The sequence below is a fragment of the Euprymna scolopes genome, chromosome 1 (genome assembly GCF_053919585.1).
Source record: "Euprymna scolopes isolate OS-2025 chromosome 1, ASM5391958v1, whole genome shotgun sequence".
Lineage (NCBI taxonomy): Eukaryota > Metazoa > Mollusca > Cephalopoda > Sepiida > Sepiolidae > Euprymna > Euprymna scolopes.
The window spans coordinates 96,820,448-96,838,263 of NC_136482.1; the positions used below are offsets into that span (position 1 = coordinate 96,820,448).

The 17,816-nt window shown below is 30.2% G+C and overlaps 1 protein-coding gene across 1 annotated transcript in view; it reads left to right on the top strand.

The window, feature by feature from the left end:
* Window positions 1-17,816, top strand: part of LOC145254846 (protein arginine N-methyltransferase 5-like) — a 61,409-nt gene that overhangs the window by 37,055 nt on the left and 6,538 nt on the right. The window contains exons 9-15 of the mRNA XM_080113730.1: window positions 1,860-1,937; window positions 8,667-8,725; window positions 9,236-9,358; window positions 10,507-10,682; window positions 11,799-11,908; window positions 14,806-14,899; window positions 16,715-16,831. Of these exons, the coding sequence (XP_079969856.1) occupies window positions 1,860-1,937; window positions 8,667-8,725; window positions 9,236-9,358; window positions 10,507-10,682; window positions 11,799-11,908; window positions 14,806-14,899; window positions 16,715-16,831 (757 nt within the window). The remainder of the gene's footprint in view (window positions 1-1,859; window positions 1,938-8,666; window positions 8,726-9,235; window positions 9,359-10,506; window positions 10,683-11,798; window positions 11,909-14,805; window positions 14,900-16,714; window positions 16,832-17,816) is intronic.

Sequence of the window (17,816 nt, forward strand, 5' to 3'; positions counted from 1 at the left end):
TTATAACTATCTGAATGTATGAAAAATTGCCAACAATAAGTATTCAAAATTTGCACGTTCCATTTTTGTTATTTTGGTTCTTAATAAAATTCTTTTAATGGATGAATCAGATTGAATTAGTTTTTGAAAAATTACTTTTTAAAAAATATATACTCGGTAGAATGTTATTTTGAAACATTTTTCAGATTTTTTTTTTTTTTTTTTTTGTAATCATTATCATATATTATACTAAAGAGCCAACCATTGTCCATATTTTATGGTTTCCATGACAACAATTTTCTTATTTCATCATATCTCATAACAACTATTTTTAGAGGTAATCTTTTCCTCCTTCTGATAGTATATTGTAAATATTTATTATATTTAGCTCTTAGGTTAGTAATTAGATTAAAATTATTTTTGATCTTTTAAATAGGGTGTTCTCTTATCTGTTTACATTTCATACGTGCGTACCTTTTTTTTTTTTTTTTTTTTTTTACAACTGCAAAAATTGAGTAAATAAACAAAGTATATTTGTAGGACTACGTGTGTTCTCTCTCAATTGACAACCGATGACCCCCAATGCTGTTTCTGTGGTCTTCCTTTTCATTTTCTCTTTTGGCCATGTTGTCATTTCTCCAAATTTGACAACTGCCAGGGGAGCGCGCACTGGTTCACAAGCATAAAAAAATAAAACAAAACAGAAAAAATAGACTCTGACACATTCTGCAAATATCAGTTGGATTCTAGGTTCATATGTGACAACATCAACTCGATGAACACTAATGTCTGCATCTTAGTTGGCTGTCAAGACTGTGTTTATTAATTGACATTAACTCTTTGATGTGTTTCAAGTCATGACCTGCATTCAACTATGTCCACTTGGAAAACTGTCCTATCGTAAAACACATTGTCACTCCTAAAACTGTCAGTAAACTAACTCTAAATATTTTCTGGTTCTTTGTTCCTATCACTGCCACATCTTGATTAACAATCCTATTTCAGCTTTATTTTTTGTTCCTTGGTGAACAACTTTCTCTCCTTTTTGTTCTGCTGATAAACTTATTTCCTTTTTTTTTTTTTTTTTTTTTTTTTTTTTACACTTCCTAACACTTGGGGGAGGGGTCGTTGATAGTATCACATATTTATATTGTTAAATGTGACTATATATTTATACATATGTATGTACTAGATTCACTCCTAAACTAATTAATCATCATTAGTTTTGAAACACAGCTGCTAGGGTAAGTGGTTCAAATATAGGTTATTATATAATAGTATTGTGCTCTTACAAAATGAGCTGGAGACCCTTCATGAAAATTCAGATAACTCTGACTTTTGTGAAATTTTTACAATATGTATTAGACCTGTTAATAAATATTTCCAAAATTTCAAATTCTTTTAAATATTTTAAAGTTAAAATTCAAATATTTCAGGTTTATATCAAATTATATCCATAGGCACCAATTAAGATTTTTTTGAATTTCAATTTCTTAAGGTATTAAGTCTTAATATCCTAGAATCAAAATCATATAATGGATTTGGATCCAAATTGAAATGAAGGTTTGAGTCATAAAATTTAGTAACATATCTTGATTTGAATCTATCTAAGGAGGCATAAAACTGGTGCAAAACTGTTATGTTTAGTAATTTTACCCATCCTGGGACTGGTATTCTTCTAGTTTAATAAAATGCTGTCTCTAATTTCTTTGTAAAAGATTTCATTTTCAAATAGTATAAATAAAATAAAATCAATTTGAGAAATGAAACTTGTTTTATTTAATCACTGACAAATTTTTATCTTTTTTTTTTTTTTTTTTTTTTTTTTACATGATTTAATTATTAATTCTGTTCCAATTTATTTCATTTTTATTAAACAGCCATTAATGGATAATCTAGAATCTATGACTTACGAAATTTTTGAAAAAGATCCTGTGAAATATACTCAGTATAAAGAGGTAAGATTTTTTGTTAAATTATGTATCTGTGGTGGTTATCTATAAGGGCCTTCATTTGTATTAATTCAGCATTTTTATAGTAAAGTTTTGTTGAAGTAAAATAACTTTTATATGAGCAAAAGTAAAAAAAAAAAAAAAAAAAAAAAAAAAAAAATATGCATGAAGTAAATGATAAAGAAAATGCTAGATTTTATTCTGAATTAAATCATTACTGGAGGAATAAGAATTGTTGGTCTCCCAACAAAAGTAATTCACTCCCATTCATTTGTTTGTACTTTTCTCAATAACCACACCTAGGATTTTAAAAAAAATTTTGTATGAACATTAGTCCTGGTGACAGCAAATTTTTACCAGAACAGATTTTCTCAAGCTAACTCTTGTTGCTTCACTAGGGGTCAGTATAGGGGTAAAATTGCTCCCAAATCATTCGTTTGTTTGCACATTTCTCAATAACTACTTTTGCACAAACATTAGTTGTGGTGAGAGTAAATTTTTGCATAAACGGATTTTCCGGGATAACTCTGCTTGCTCTCCAATAGTATATAAGTTAAGAGTTGTCCTCATGCGCACATACATTGTCACTTTTATAGCTATATAGATAAGCAGGGTTTGCCATTAAATTGACCATGTAGTATATAATACTAGTGATGAATAATAAAACAAAAAATAATATAAAAATGAATAATAAAACAAAAAAATAATCAAATTGGTAACATTAAAAAGCTTATTGGAAAAAAAAAAAATAAACAAGTTGAACCTGCAAGGTCCCCTTCCACGAGTCAAAAATTTACTTTCACCATGACTGGGCGATTTTCAAGTTTAGTTATCAACTCTAAGTTCGAGGGTTAAACTTTCAGTAACGTGGAGTCTCTCAGTTCAATTCGGTTGAGTCTCTCTTCTGATACTCTATCTGACTGTTTGAAGCTCTCTATGCACAGACCTATATTAAGAATTTTCCTCTAATAAAATTCAATTCATAATTCTCAAATATAGCTTATCGGTTTACATTCACTGATTCTAACAAGCAAGGATCCACCCTTCTGACACTGGAATGATCAGCGAATTTTACAACACGTTTCCCCCCTTACTATACCCCAATTTTGGACTCCAAGGTGGGTAGGGAGTGTTGTTGATGAAAAATAAATCCCAAAATTCATGGCTGATAAAAACAAAAGCATCCCCCTCAAAACCCTTAAAAGAAACCATTCCTCCGACCTCTCAAGCTCAGATGAACAAAAATTCAAAACTAGAAAAACCGTTCCAACCATAGACGAAGGAAACTTCCCACGATTCTTGGTTATTGAATTAATCGAAAATAAAAAAATTGGAAATTTATCACCTTTCCTAATAGAAAAAACATTATCCACAAAAAGTAAACCAAAAATGATCAAAAAAACAAAAGATTGAAATCTACTAGTTGAGATAACCAATCTTCTACTCAAAATGAAGAACTTCCATGAGTACAAGTGCAAAGTCTTTCCCCATAAAACATTAAACACTTCGAAAGGAGTAATTCGAAGTTATGAACTATCGCTAGCAACTGAAGAAGAAATAAAAACCGAATTAGAAAAACAAGGAGTAATCAACCACATCCGCATAAACATAAAAAGAAACAATAAAATAATAACCACCAACACATACATATTAACGTTTAACAGATCAGCAACACTTAAGGAAATAAAAATTGGCTACTTAAATGTAAAAGTAGACCAATATATCCCAGCCCCATTAAGATGTTTCATTGCCAAAAATATGGACATCATAAAGAAGCCTGTAAAGGAATAAAAATGTGGAAAATGCGACAACAAAGAGCCTGACCACACCGAAGAAAAATGCATAAATGAGGTGAAATGCGCAAACTGCAAAGATCACCCGGTCTTCTCTAAAATATGCAAAACATATAAAAAAGAAAGAGAAATTACAGAAGTAAAGTACAAAAAAAAACATAACCTTTCCAGAAGCCAGAAAAATAGTTGAGACGTACATGAAAGACAACCCATATGCTCAGACAACAAAAAAGACAACTAAACGATACCAACATAATGAAATACATGATCAATATAGGGAGCTGATAAACAAACTGATTACATTAAATATTAAAGAATGGCCAGAATTTCAAAATAGCCTAAAAGAAAAATACTCAAATCTGGGAAACAAAATAGAAATAACAAATCCAAACAAAGAAAATAATATTCCATCCACAACAGAACCATGAAAAAAATTATCACAGAAACCAACAAAACAACCACCAGAAATTAATAAAAACAGAAGCAATGATAAAACAGCAAATAAAGAACGTTCCAGAAAAGAAGAAAACCAAACAATAGACACTCAAAATAGATTCCAAATTCTAGAAAAAATGGAAACTGAAAACACCCCAGATAAAAAAAGAAACCAAACACAAGTAATCAAGAGGGAAAAAATGAACAAGAAGCCAAAACGGCAACATCTCAAGCAAGATCCAGATCGACGTTCAGATCCAAACAAAAAAAAAGAAAAAAGCCAGCAAAACACTTCAACAAAGACACAAACTCCAACAAAAGATAAACCGTCTACTTCTAAAGAGATGGAAATAGAGGAAAACTAAACAGTCTCATGGATAGAAATAAAACACAACAAATTATCCAATGGAATTGTGGAATAAGATCTAACTATAATGAACTTCTTATACTTATCTCACTCTTCAACCTAGCCATTGTTTGCTTACAAGAAACCTTCCTACAAAATAGTAACCATTTCAAAACACCAAACTATGAACAATAAAATTATTTCCATAACACAGGCCTTCGTGCTAATGGAGGCACCTCAATTCTTGTAAGGAATAACATACCTCAAAGCAATTTCTGTCAAAACAAATCTCCAAGCAATTACAACTCAAGTCACATTACATAAAACAATCACAATCTGCTCAATATACCTCCCTCCTCATGAAAAAAATGCATACCCAAAAATTCTCCTCCTGGAAAAAAAACAAACCATGGTTCAATCCAGAATGTAAAACGGCCATTAGACAGAGAAAAGCAGCCTTAAGAAAATTTAAAAAACAACCCACAATGAACAACTTAATAGGATACAAACACCAATGAGCTAAAACTCGAAAAACAATTAAAGAATCCAAAAGATCCTGCTGGCAACAATTTGTCAACAAAATCAACATCACCACTAAACCCAAAACCGTCTGGGAAATGATTAGGAAAATAACTGGAAAATATAATCCGAATCCAATCAAACACGTTCTCACAAATAAACAGAAAATAACTGATAAAAAAGATATTGCTAACACACTAGCTAAAACCTTTGCCAGAAACTCATCATCAAAACACTACAATAGACAATTCCAAATACTTAAGAAATATGAAGAAAAGTACAAAATAAACTTTAACTCCAAAAACCAAGAGCCTTACAATGAAATGTTCTCACTCAATGAACTAGAAACCGCCATAGAAAAATCCCATAACTCAGCTATAGGACCAGATGAAGTGCACTACAGCTTCCTTAAAGAAATTCCACCAGAATCATTAAAACTCCTCAAAATTTATAAAATATGGGAAACAAAAGATTTCCCAACTTCATGGAAAAATGCAACAATAATACCAATACCCAAACTGGGAAAAGATACATCAAACCCAGAAAACTACAGACCAATAGCTCTCTCACAAGCTGCCTATGCAAAACATTCGAAAGAATGATTAACTACTGTCTTATATGGTATCTAGATGACAACAAAATAATTTCTGAAGTCCAGTGTGGATACCAAAAAAATCGAGGATATATAGACCACATCACTAACCTCGAAAATTATATCAGAGAAGCTTTTATCAATAAGGAACACGTAACATCTGTTTTTTTCGATCTTGAGAAAGCATATGAAACTATCTGGAAACACGGTATCATAAAAGATCTCCACAACATCGGACTAAGAGGCAGATTACCTGAATTCATAAAAAACTTCCTAACAGACAGATCTTTCCAAGTTCACATAGACTCAACTTTATCAGACCGACAAAATCAAGGAGTGCCCCAAGGCAGCATATTATCAACAACTATCTTTAACATAAAAATCAATAACATTATAAAAGAACTCTCTCCTGATATACATAGCTCCTTATATGTAGATGACTGCTCAATCAGCTACAGATCTAAATACACTCACACTATTGAAAGAAAACTGCAACATAACATAAATAAAATTAATAAATGGGCAACTAAAAATGGTTTCAAATTCTCCAAAACTAAAACAAAATGCATCCATTTCTGTAATCAACGCAAACTCCATCCTGACCCAACCTTACAGATTGAAGGCGAAAAAATTCTATTCGTAAATAAACACAAGCATCTGGGAATCATTTTTGACAAAAAACTAAATTTCATTCCACACATCAATCACATCAAAACCAAATGTAATAAAGCATTACAACTCCTACGAGTCATCACCCATACAGATTGGGGAGCTGACAAGAACACACTACTCAAACTATATAGAGCATTAATTAGATAAAAAATAGATTATGGTAGCTTCATATATCAATCCACCAGAAAGTCATATCTAAAAACCCTCAACACAATATGCCACTCCGGGCTAAGACTAGCACTAGGAGCATTTCCAACCTCCCCTGTAGAAAGCCTGTATGCAGAAGCACATGAAACTCCTCCAATGCTCAGAAATCAAAACCTCGGTCTAAAATACTACAAAAAACTTACAGCCAACCCCATCACACAATAGCACTTTAAATCCAAACTGTAAACAACTTTTCCACCAAAAAGAAAATGCAATCGAAACCTTTGGACTTAGAATAAAATCGATTTCCAAAGAAGCAAGTCTACCTATAACTAAAATTCACAAAACTGTCCTATTCAAAACCCCTCCCTGGAAAATTGTATCACCTAACATCGACCTAAGTTTAAGTAAATATGAAAAGAAACATACTCCTCCAATAACTTATCATGATGATCTCGATAAAATCAAAGAAAAGTATCCAGACCACACATACATCTATACAGATGGGTCTAAACAAAATAACGCAACAGCCAGTGCAGCAAAACTCAATAATTCAATCAAAAAACAATCAAACCTCCCAAAAGAAACCTCAATCTTCAGTGCTGAAATACATGCTCTAATCTTAGCTTTCAAACTCGTCCCCAATAACAAAACAAAAACAAATTTATAATCCTTTCAGACTCCCAATCTACTCTAAAAGCGATTAAAAATAAAAAGATGGACAACCCCTAATCGCAAAATTACTCCAAAAATTAACTGAACTAAACAGTAAAAAAGAAATCATTTTCTGCTGGATACCGAGCCATTCTGGTATTAAAGGTAATGAATTAGCAGATTCTGCAGTAAAAAACGCCTTAAATCTCCCAATCGATGCAAATTTTAAAATTCCATACATAGATCTAAAAAGACGTATCAACGCATATACAACAGAGAAATGGCAAACCTACTGGAATGAACACCCTAACAATAAACTTCACGAAATCATGCCAAAAATCAAAAAACAAGAACAAAATACGAAATTAAACAGAAAAGAAGTCAAACTAACAAGAATAAAAATAGGCCATATCCACTTAACCCACTCATATTTCCTAAAAAAAGAAAGCCAACCCATCTGTATACCTTGTCAAACACCACTTATAATCAAACACACATTAATTGAATGTACTGATTTTGTAACAGTAAGAAATCGATTCTACAAAGAAAACAATATTAAAGAGTTATTTGATAAAAACAATCCCCACACCATACTCTCATATCTTAAAAAAAATTGGCCTTTATAAATAAATTTAAAAAGAACCCTTTGTACAACGGTCCTGGATATGACCTAAAACTATATCCGATGGTGAGACCCCACCTTGCGGGCCTTAGGGAGTGTGGAGCCATCCTTTAATTGCCATTGCTCCCAGGTCCACTCTGACCCGGAGTGGTAGTACTTGTTAGGGTCCCAACTATGGGTTAAATAGAATCCGACTTAAAAATAAAATATACTCCATTAAAAATCGTTCCTCAAAATAACTAGATTCGGCATTAAATAACCTGAAAAAGGTTGATATGCCATAAAACAAAAACAACCAACAACACGTTCCTTTTCTTCATCTGTTTTTCCACCTTCCCTTGCTACAATGAAAAGATGCCCCCCCCCCAATCATAATTGTCTTTCATTTAAGTTTATATTAACTCCAATTATAGAAAGCAGGTTATCTGCAAGTAATTAACAATCAATACCGTGGAAACGTGTGTGACTTTTCTAGTTTCTTGATAAGCAATTCTTAACAACTTCACATATTTCCCGAGAAGAGAATTTATGTAAGGATCATAATTCGGTTTATGATTTGAAAAAAAAAAAAAAAAAAAAAAAAAAACTGACAGCTAAATCTTCTGAGATGTCAAAGACCACCCTGCCTGAAGGGACTTGATATGGGCTGAACAAAGCCATTATTCAGTTATCATAAATCCTTGAAAAGTGATTTTTACTACCAAATAAATTTTCGTTTCCCAAATCTTCAAAGTATTGCCAAATTCCATTTAAGTTTATTGGTCAAAAATAACTGTTTTCTTCAAGAAAATTCAGCATTATATCAATCTTTTTTTCTTTTTTTTTTTTTTTTAAATGACTTTTATGTGCAATTAACTTTTTCTGTCCTTTTCTTTTTCTGAATCTTGATGTTTATTTTGGTAGCATATCAACCCTTTTTTTTAACTTGCCAATATTGTCACTTTCTTTTCTTTAGGCTATCTATTATGCTTTGTTGAGCCGTGTAAAAGAAGAGGACAAAGATAGTAAGACGGTGTAAGTTTTAAAGACAGAATTTCTTCAATTTTATCCATATATATATATATATATATATATATATATAGCAATACCTATACAACCATGGCTATACACATTGCAGATTAAGTTAAATATTGTGAAAATAGAAAATAGAATATAGGGGCATTAATTTTCTATTTGTATTTATGTAGTGTTAACTTTGATCATAATTTTATTGGTCTGAAATTTTACATTTACAAATAAGAAACCATGTAAAAAAAAATGAAGTGTTTAACCAAATTTATGAATATGTTAAACGAAATAAAAAATTTTCTTTCAATAAATTGAAAAGCTAACAAAAAAAAGTAGTTATAAAGTGTGCCATAAGATATATTTATATTCACAAATAATTTATCAATCTTGATTCTGATTTATGCTACATGATAAAATAACACTGTAAATTTATCTCCTAATTTTAAAAAGTTAGTTTCTTTATTATTTGAAATAATATATAATTTATGAAAAACGTTTCTCCTTTTTTTTTTACAGTGTGATTATGGTGGTCGGCGCTGGACGTGGTCCCCTAGTCAGAGCTGCCATTACAGCTAGCAAAAAAGCAGAAAGAAAAATTAAGGTGTATGCTGTTGAGAAAAATCCAAATGCAATTGTAACGTAAGTAACTAACATGTAGTTTGTGCATACTTTGTTGCATTTATATAATAGATTCCTTAAGGAATGAGTCTGCATTTACTTTCCAAATTGATACATAATATTTTCAACAAGATGTACTCGAAGAAGGTTGGAGGTTACATTAACCAAAATGTGAAAATAACATGTAAGATAAGAACAGTGTTATTTGGATTCATCGAACTACTGTTTTCATCTTAAGTGTGATTTTCACATTTCGGTCGATGTAATCTCCGATCTTCTTCAGATGTATCATGTTGAACTCAGGAATGTTTTTGTCGAACTCTGGAATTTGGTCGGAATTTCGAGCAGAGCCCTTTATTTACTTCACGATGGTAGCATGCTCTTGTTCCGTCAACCCTGACTGGATAGAGGTCCTAAGTAATTCGCAATTGTATTTTTCAGTCGCCCACACTGAGGATTGAACCTTCAACCTTCAAGAGAATATCACTTTTTACAATTGATTTTTCCAAGTACTCTAACCACTGTGCCACAGGTCCTTGCGGACAGATGAGAACAATGGTACAAATAATCCAAATAGTGCAAAGTCTCTCTTGTTGTTGACAATGTTTTTCCAATGTTGAACAATATTTTCAATATCGCATTGAAAGCAAAAATTAAAAATGAAAACTTGTTTGAAACGCTCCGTGTTCTTTGATTTTAATAAAGATCTGAAAATTCACAGAAATTAACTTGAAAAATAATAGATTTTCAAATGAAATATTTTTTTTTTCAATTTGAAAATAATGCATTCCAAAATTTAAAAAGAATATATATATATATATGGCAAGAACATAGTTGTCAACCCCAGATGTCTCAAATTTTTTACATTTAAAAAAAAAAAAAAAAAAAAAAAAAAGGTAAATCTAATAATTTTTACTTAATAGTACTTGCATCATGGAATGAAGTTATTTTGTACATGATTAGCATGTTTGTAGTTGGAGGTCTTCAAACTAAAATGAGGTAAAGTTGAGAAGAGTTTTATAAATCACTAAAATCATATAACATTTGTTTTTTTTACATGTCTTCACATTTTTTGGACAGTTAAACCACTCCTAGGAGAGAGTCTTAAGTTCTATCAATGATTTTTTTCAGTATGCTTTGATATAGCTTTTCTCTTTGTATCTTGTCAGGTTGGAAAATTTAAAAGATGAAATGTGGGAGGAACAGGTTGAAGTGGTTTGGCAAGATATGCGAGAATGGGAAGCGCCGGAGAAAGCAGACATTCTTGTAAGTGAGCTGCTTGGATCTTTTGGTGATAATGAATTGTCTCCAGAATGCTTGGATGGAGCTCAACGATTTCTTAAAGGTAAGCAATTTTTTTTATATAACTTGTACTTTTTTCTGAAAAATTGGTTAAATTTACTTTTTATTTTTTGATGTTTTAATCTGATGCTTGTGTAGAATGGTGATCTTTTAAACCAACACAATTCAGGTGAAAACATGTCAAAATTAATATAAAAAAAAAAATGATCAAATAGAATAATTATAAGTAAAAATAGAATTTATCGAATGTTTTATGTGGAAGAGTTGCGCAACCAATGCAGTATAATCAAAAAGAGAAATAACTCTTGACTTAAATTAAGGGTCTGCAAGAAAAATAAGTTAAACAACTCGCTTGACTTGAGGTTGGAGATCGGAGGAGGATCAGATTCATTTTGGACTGTGACGTTTTAATTGTAACTTAAATCTGCTGCTACTTGCATATGTATGACAGTTATTGGTTATTTAAGGGATTGCTTCTATTGGAGCAGGGTGAGTTCTGATGAGGGATACTTTGAGCAAATATTATTTTATTACCAATACTAGAGTTTAGACGCACGGGTTTTGATTTATAGTCATGATCTTGGAAAATTTTGCAACCGTTATACCAGACCCAACTCTCATTTATCTACTATCTTTGGTGTCAGAGAATTTTCGACAGATCTAACATTTTTAAACAAAATTTGTCGGAATTTAATTGTGGATGAGTTTTTGTTAAAATACAGTCTTCTATTGGATCATTTTTGTAATTTGTGAAATTTACATTAATTTTGACATTATACCTAAAACTAAGCACGTAATGTATTTGTTTAAAAGATCACCAAGCACCTTTTTAAGCTTTTTCGTTTTTATCGGAAAATCTTTTTCTTTTTTTTTTTCTTAATTAAAAACATTTTCCTGTTTATCTTTTATCTATTCTAGCTTATTTGTTTTTTTGTTTTATTTATTTATTTATTTTTTTTCTAAAAAATCAACTTTTGCCAAACAAAATGAAAATTGTCATCAATACAATTCTCTTAATTCCTGCTTTTTATGATTTTCTTTTTCTGGAAAAAAACTAACAAACAGTTTTGACACTTGAAATGTTTGTAATAGCTTGTTTTTAAAAATATTTAAACATTTTGTTTTCGTAATTAAATCCTTTTTTATTCCTCTATTGTAGAAGATGGCATCAGCATCCCCCAAGAATATACTTCATATTTAGCACCTTTACAATCGGCCAAACTGTATAATGAAGTCAGACTCAGCAAAGAAAAAGATAAATCGCCAGAGGTAAACAAAGTGTCACTTGTTTTGTCAAAATTATACGATAGTTTCTTTTCTAAGATAAAAATCAGAAAAGTCAGAATTCTGCTTTTTCTTTGAATTTAGAAAAGGTGATGTAAAAAAATTTTATTTGTTTTTTAATTTTTTTAAGCAAAATCTGGTTTCTGCAGAATGGCCAGAATTTTAAATTTTTTTATTTTATTTATTTTGGCTCAATTTAGAGAAGAAAGTGTAGGCATCTCATACACCCCCCCTTTTTTTTTTTTGCCACAAATAACTTCTATCCTTGATAAATGAAGCAAATCACTTTTCGGTTATAGTCAGCTAACATACTTCCGGCAAAGTGCTACTGGAAACAATGACGTGACAAATCTGTTCCTTCGCTTTTTTCTCTCCCACCTGTATCTCCCCTAACAATGTACCATTTTTTTTTTTTCTAATAATTATTGAAAAGCTTTTTTCGGTTTTATTTTAATTTGGAGTTAATTTTTTTAATTTTTTTTGAGAATTATTGAAAACACTTTTCAAAATCTTTTGGGAATGCATATTGGATACTTTTTTTTGTTTTTTAATGTTTAAAATTCTCTTATCTTGATTTCAATAATTTTATTTTTTATATTTTAAAGAAGAATATTTGCTACCATAAGAGTAGCAGAAATTCGCAAAGAAGTAAACTACCAACAGAAGATATTGTTGTTTAGAAGAAACAGCTTACCTTGCAGACATGTGTATAATCAATTTTATCAGATGTTTTAACTTGTGGGGTATTTCATTCTGGTCTCCAGATAATATCGAGTAATTAGGAGAGAATATGCACCATTTTGGAACCTAACTCTCCCTGTAGAACTTGTATGTAATAAAGTTTATCTTTGTAGAGTAATTCATTCCGGTATATAGATAATTTCAGGTCGTCAGGAGAGAATATGCACCGTTTCAAAGCCTACCCCTCTACGTTTTTTTTTTTTTTTTTTTTTTCCTCACGTATCGCCCCACCCCCATTGATCTGAGGCCCTATTATGTGAATTGCATTTAACTGAACTGTTCAATAGACTAAAAACTGGATGTTTAATGATTCTAGCGTTTCCGCTTTAATCAACGGCCCAGTTTCACATGACGTTCAAAAGTTCAACGGCTGCGTCTTGACACATTTGCCGAATTAAGACACGCTCGTATCAAAAGAAAAGGAAAATAAACCAAATGTAGTAAATATATATTATAAAAATAAATGACTGAATAAAATTAAATATGTATATAAAACAAATGAATAATTAAAAGAAAAAAAAATAGATAATAATAAATGAGAAAAAAAAACGTTCTTGTACAGGCTTGTCATCTTCCTCTATCTATCCTTGACTGGTATTTTCATCATTTGTCACTATTCAATGCAATACAAATTTTGTATATAACGTGACCACATTCTTCCAACCATGATCATATTTGCCAGTGGAAATTCTGGGTTGTTTTATCTCACCCAATGGTGCAATTGCATGGATATCCTTAGCACTGTGGTTTGCATTCTAGCCTTGATTTTCCGACATCTGTTATAATAGAGTGCTGCGTATGAGTCATTAGATGAGTAGCACATCCCATTTTATTCTGGCAAATGTTTATTCCTTTTCCGGGGTTATATTTCAGTCCACAGATGCATAGAAATTCAGTTGTTTTTTACTCCCTATCCGTTGTTTTGTTTGTGTTGTTTTCCAATAATTCAAGTTTGATCCATTATCCTCTCTCCCTTTCGGTGGATATTGAGGGCATTTTCTTGTATTTTTGTACATAGCATATGTTTTATGAACTTTGGATTGCTGGCCTGACGAGTTCACTTGGTCCTTCTCAAACATATTTATTATATAAATTCCAAAAAAATTAATTTTTATAATTTCATGAACATATTTTTTTATAAAATTTCAAATAAAATAAAAACTTAAATTTTGCAATTGAAAGTGCAAATAAAAACTAATTGTATTGTTTTTATCTGTATAATGTCGTTAATTTTTATTGTATACTTTTCAATAATGTCCTTTTCTTATTTTATTTTGATAATGTCCTTTTCTTATTTTATTTCGATAATGCCCTTTTCTTATTTTATTTCGATAATGCCCTTTTCTTATTTTATTTCGATAATGCCCTTTTCTTATATTTTATTTCGATAATGCCCTTTTCTTATATTTTATTTCAATAAATCACTTCACAATAGAAATATTGAAGAACGATAAAAGTAGCGCTATGTTGGAAGTTAAGAAGTATGTTAGCTGACTATAATCCACCTTTTGTTAGGATAAATTTATAAAATAATAAATTTTGCCAAAGTTCAAATGCATTTTGTCTGTTCAAACTTTCAAATTTCTTAAAGATGCTTCCAAGAACTTTTGCCAAATTTTATTACACTACAGCATCTACATTCTTAAAAAAAATGATGTAAAGTGGTGTTTTCCATCTTAAATCATTCAATTACACCTGACCACTGCCTCAACATTAACACTAGGCAAGGACATTTCTACTTACAAAAAAATAAATACAGGTAAAAAAAAAAATTTTTTTAAACACTTTTTCAGATATGAAATTCATAATAATAAAAAATTTCAAAATAAAAAAATATTTTTAATAAAATATTTTCATCTTAAACATGCTTCCCTTAGCATTTTGTCTGTTTATTCTAAATGATGTCAAATTTATAAGAATCACATTCATGGTATATTAATTCAGGGGATGCAATTTGGACCTTTAAGAATTTTTTTTGTGAGTCTCATATGCCAAACAATTTTCTTTGATTTTCTGTATATTTGATTGAGTTCCAGATCAAAATAATTGGCCTTTTCACATTAACTTTAAATCTCAACGAACAACTTGCCGTTTTTATCTATAAAGATAAACTATTTATTCTTGCCAAATGTATTTTTCAGGCACCATTTGAAATGCCTTACGTTGTTAGACTGCACAATTGTCAAGTATTATCGGAACCACAGAAAGTTTTTAAATTTGCCCATCCTAACAAAGGTAAGTAAACAAGATTTTTTTAATATTTCGTTAGAATCTAAATAGGTGAGTGCAGGTAGAATGATGGGATCAACACGTGAAAAATTACATTGGTCAAAGAAAATCAACGATGGGACTAAAAAAAAAAAAAAATTTTGTTTTACAAAAAAAAAAACGGCGACCAGAAAGAATTTCATGTTCAAGCAATTAAAAAATTTTCTTGAATTCTCTAAGATGTACTTGTAAAATATCTTAAAACATTTATGTAGATGATCAAAAATTTAGAAAAGCTAATAAATTCATTTTCGGAAAAAGTTTCACGCTCAGACTGATTCTACAAATATGCGAGTATTTGATAACAGTAAATATATTCCTTAACATTTTCCTCTTCAACGTATGTACGCTATGCCTGCAATAGAATAGACTACTTGTATAGATTGGTGATCATTTAAACCAATGCATTTCAGGTGAAAACATTACATACATGTCATATTGAAATTAGTATCACTTCCAAAAATTACAAAAAAAAAATGATCCAATAGAAGATGTGTTAGGTGTATTTTTAACAAATCGGCCACATGGCAGACCTTTAATTTACGTAAATTGAAATCGAAGGAGATAAGTCAGTTTGTCATTGAATTGATTGCTCAACTCTTCCATTATAAAACGCGATAATTCGATAAATTCTATTTTTCTTTGTAATTATTTTTCTGCTGGATCATTGTTAGTAATTTTTGGGATTTATACTAATTTCCGCATGACATGTAAATACATAATGTTTTCACCACAAAATGCATTGGTTTAGAAGATCACCAAATCTATACAAGCACCAAATAAATTATTATATCTTTATTTTGCTGTCTTTTGTATTGTATTCTCTATAGGAGACGCAGGGCATGTAATGGATACTAATTGTGATTATGGAACCAGCTAATTAAGATCTTTTTTTTTTTTTTACTTACATAATTGAGAAAGGTATGAACATGAAATAAAAGCTGATGGATCAGGTCCCGAAAGTGGTTAATAAAATAATTAAGCAATAAATAAGAAACCTGAGGAGTATAGATGACATGCAGTTTGATTTTATGCCTGAGCGAAATATCAACGATGCTATATTTATCCTGTAACAAATGCAAAAAAAAAAAAAAAAAAAAAAAAAAACTGTATTTTTTTATAAATTTGGAGAAAGCTTTTGATAAAATGGCAAGATATGTTATCTTGAGGGCTCTTTGTGTAAATTAGAGACAATATCATTTTGTATTTCAAATGTTACAGCAAACAAAAAAAAAATTTCCATCCTAATCCTTTTATTTATTTTTAATATAATACATGTGAATCTATAAATAATTTTTAATATAATACATGTGAATCTATTGAAGTAAATAAAGGAATAAACCTTGGGTTTACCGTCAGTATCTTCGTAACTTTGGCTTCCTTTATTTTGTCTTTTAATCCTTCTCACATTCCATGAGCGAGATTTCTAGCAAAGGGAGAATTGCTGTTTATTGGGTCGGAATCTATTTATCCAGTGATTACAGACTTGAAAAGGCCTTATTTTTATTATTACCTTGAAAAGGCTTTGAAAATATGAAAAATGTCTCAAAAAAGCTTTCAAAATATCGGAAATTTATGTTGAATTTGTCCATTACTTACTAAGTTATTTATATTTTTCCATTAACAATTTTACTTAATCACTGATGCTACTTATAAACACACATAACTTTGCTTTTCTTTAGATAAGTCTTCAAGGTTCCGCTAGTCCATCATAATTTCTTCAATTGTTTCTGTGCTTTCCTGCAAAGAAATACCAAAAATGTTTTTATTTTTATTTTTCAGATGAAGTAATTGATAATTCACGTTACGTGAGTTTAGAATTCCCTATTAAATCTGATGCTGTCCTCCATGGATTCGCTGGTTACTTTGATTCTGTACTTTTTGGTGATGTCACTCTAAGTAAGTCCATTTTTCATTTGACCATCTGTTGACTGAAGTATCCAATCTGTGCTTTTCTAAAGTTTTACTCTTCAACTGGGAAAAAAAATATCTTTGCTAAAATTGTAATAAAATAATTTTAATTTACTTAGAATACAAAGGAATTATACAATCTTATAACAGTGAGCTTCAATCTCTGATTTCATCTTGGTATATCAAATGGAATTTCTGTGAAAGTTTCTTTCCAAGAACTTCCCATCTGGAGAAAAAGTTCCCATAAGATTGCTGTCTTGAAAATCCAATGTAAATAAACAATTTTCAACAAATTTTATTTACTTCATTCATTTTCAATCATCTCATAATATTCGTCATTATTCAACTGCCAATCTATTGATCTAACTCTTATCCTTGAGTTATTTTTGGTCTTCGTAAAATGGTAACTCATTAATAAATTTAAAAAATAAATTATATTTACTGATAATTTTTTTCTAATTAAAAAAACCCCAAAAGAAACGAAGACGTTATATTTCAAAAATCACGTAAATTGATCAAGTTTTTTGGGGGGGGTTTTTTTAATTAAAAAAATCAAATTTTATGAGGAAGTGAGGAGTCGGCTAGGAGGAGCATATTGTTTTAATTTTCCAAAATTCAAGAGCAACGATTCAATTTGACTGCAGAGATTTTGTTTGTATTCAAAATAGCTAAAACTTTAATTGCTACAAATCGCCAAATGTGATTTTTTTTTTTTTTAAATCCAAAAAAAAAAAAAATTACTTAATCCATTTACGTGATATTCATGACGAGTTACATATAAAAATTCTTTTGTATTTTTGTTTTTAACTAAGTGTAATTCTGAATAAGCAGCAAAAATTTGATAAATAAAAAATTGTTTATTTTACTCCGGCACAATATATTTGCATTTGATAGGTGGGTATGTTATTTTATCTAAATTGGTGATGATTTATGATTTGTTAGGTCCCCATTGAACATGAAAAGAGGATAATTT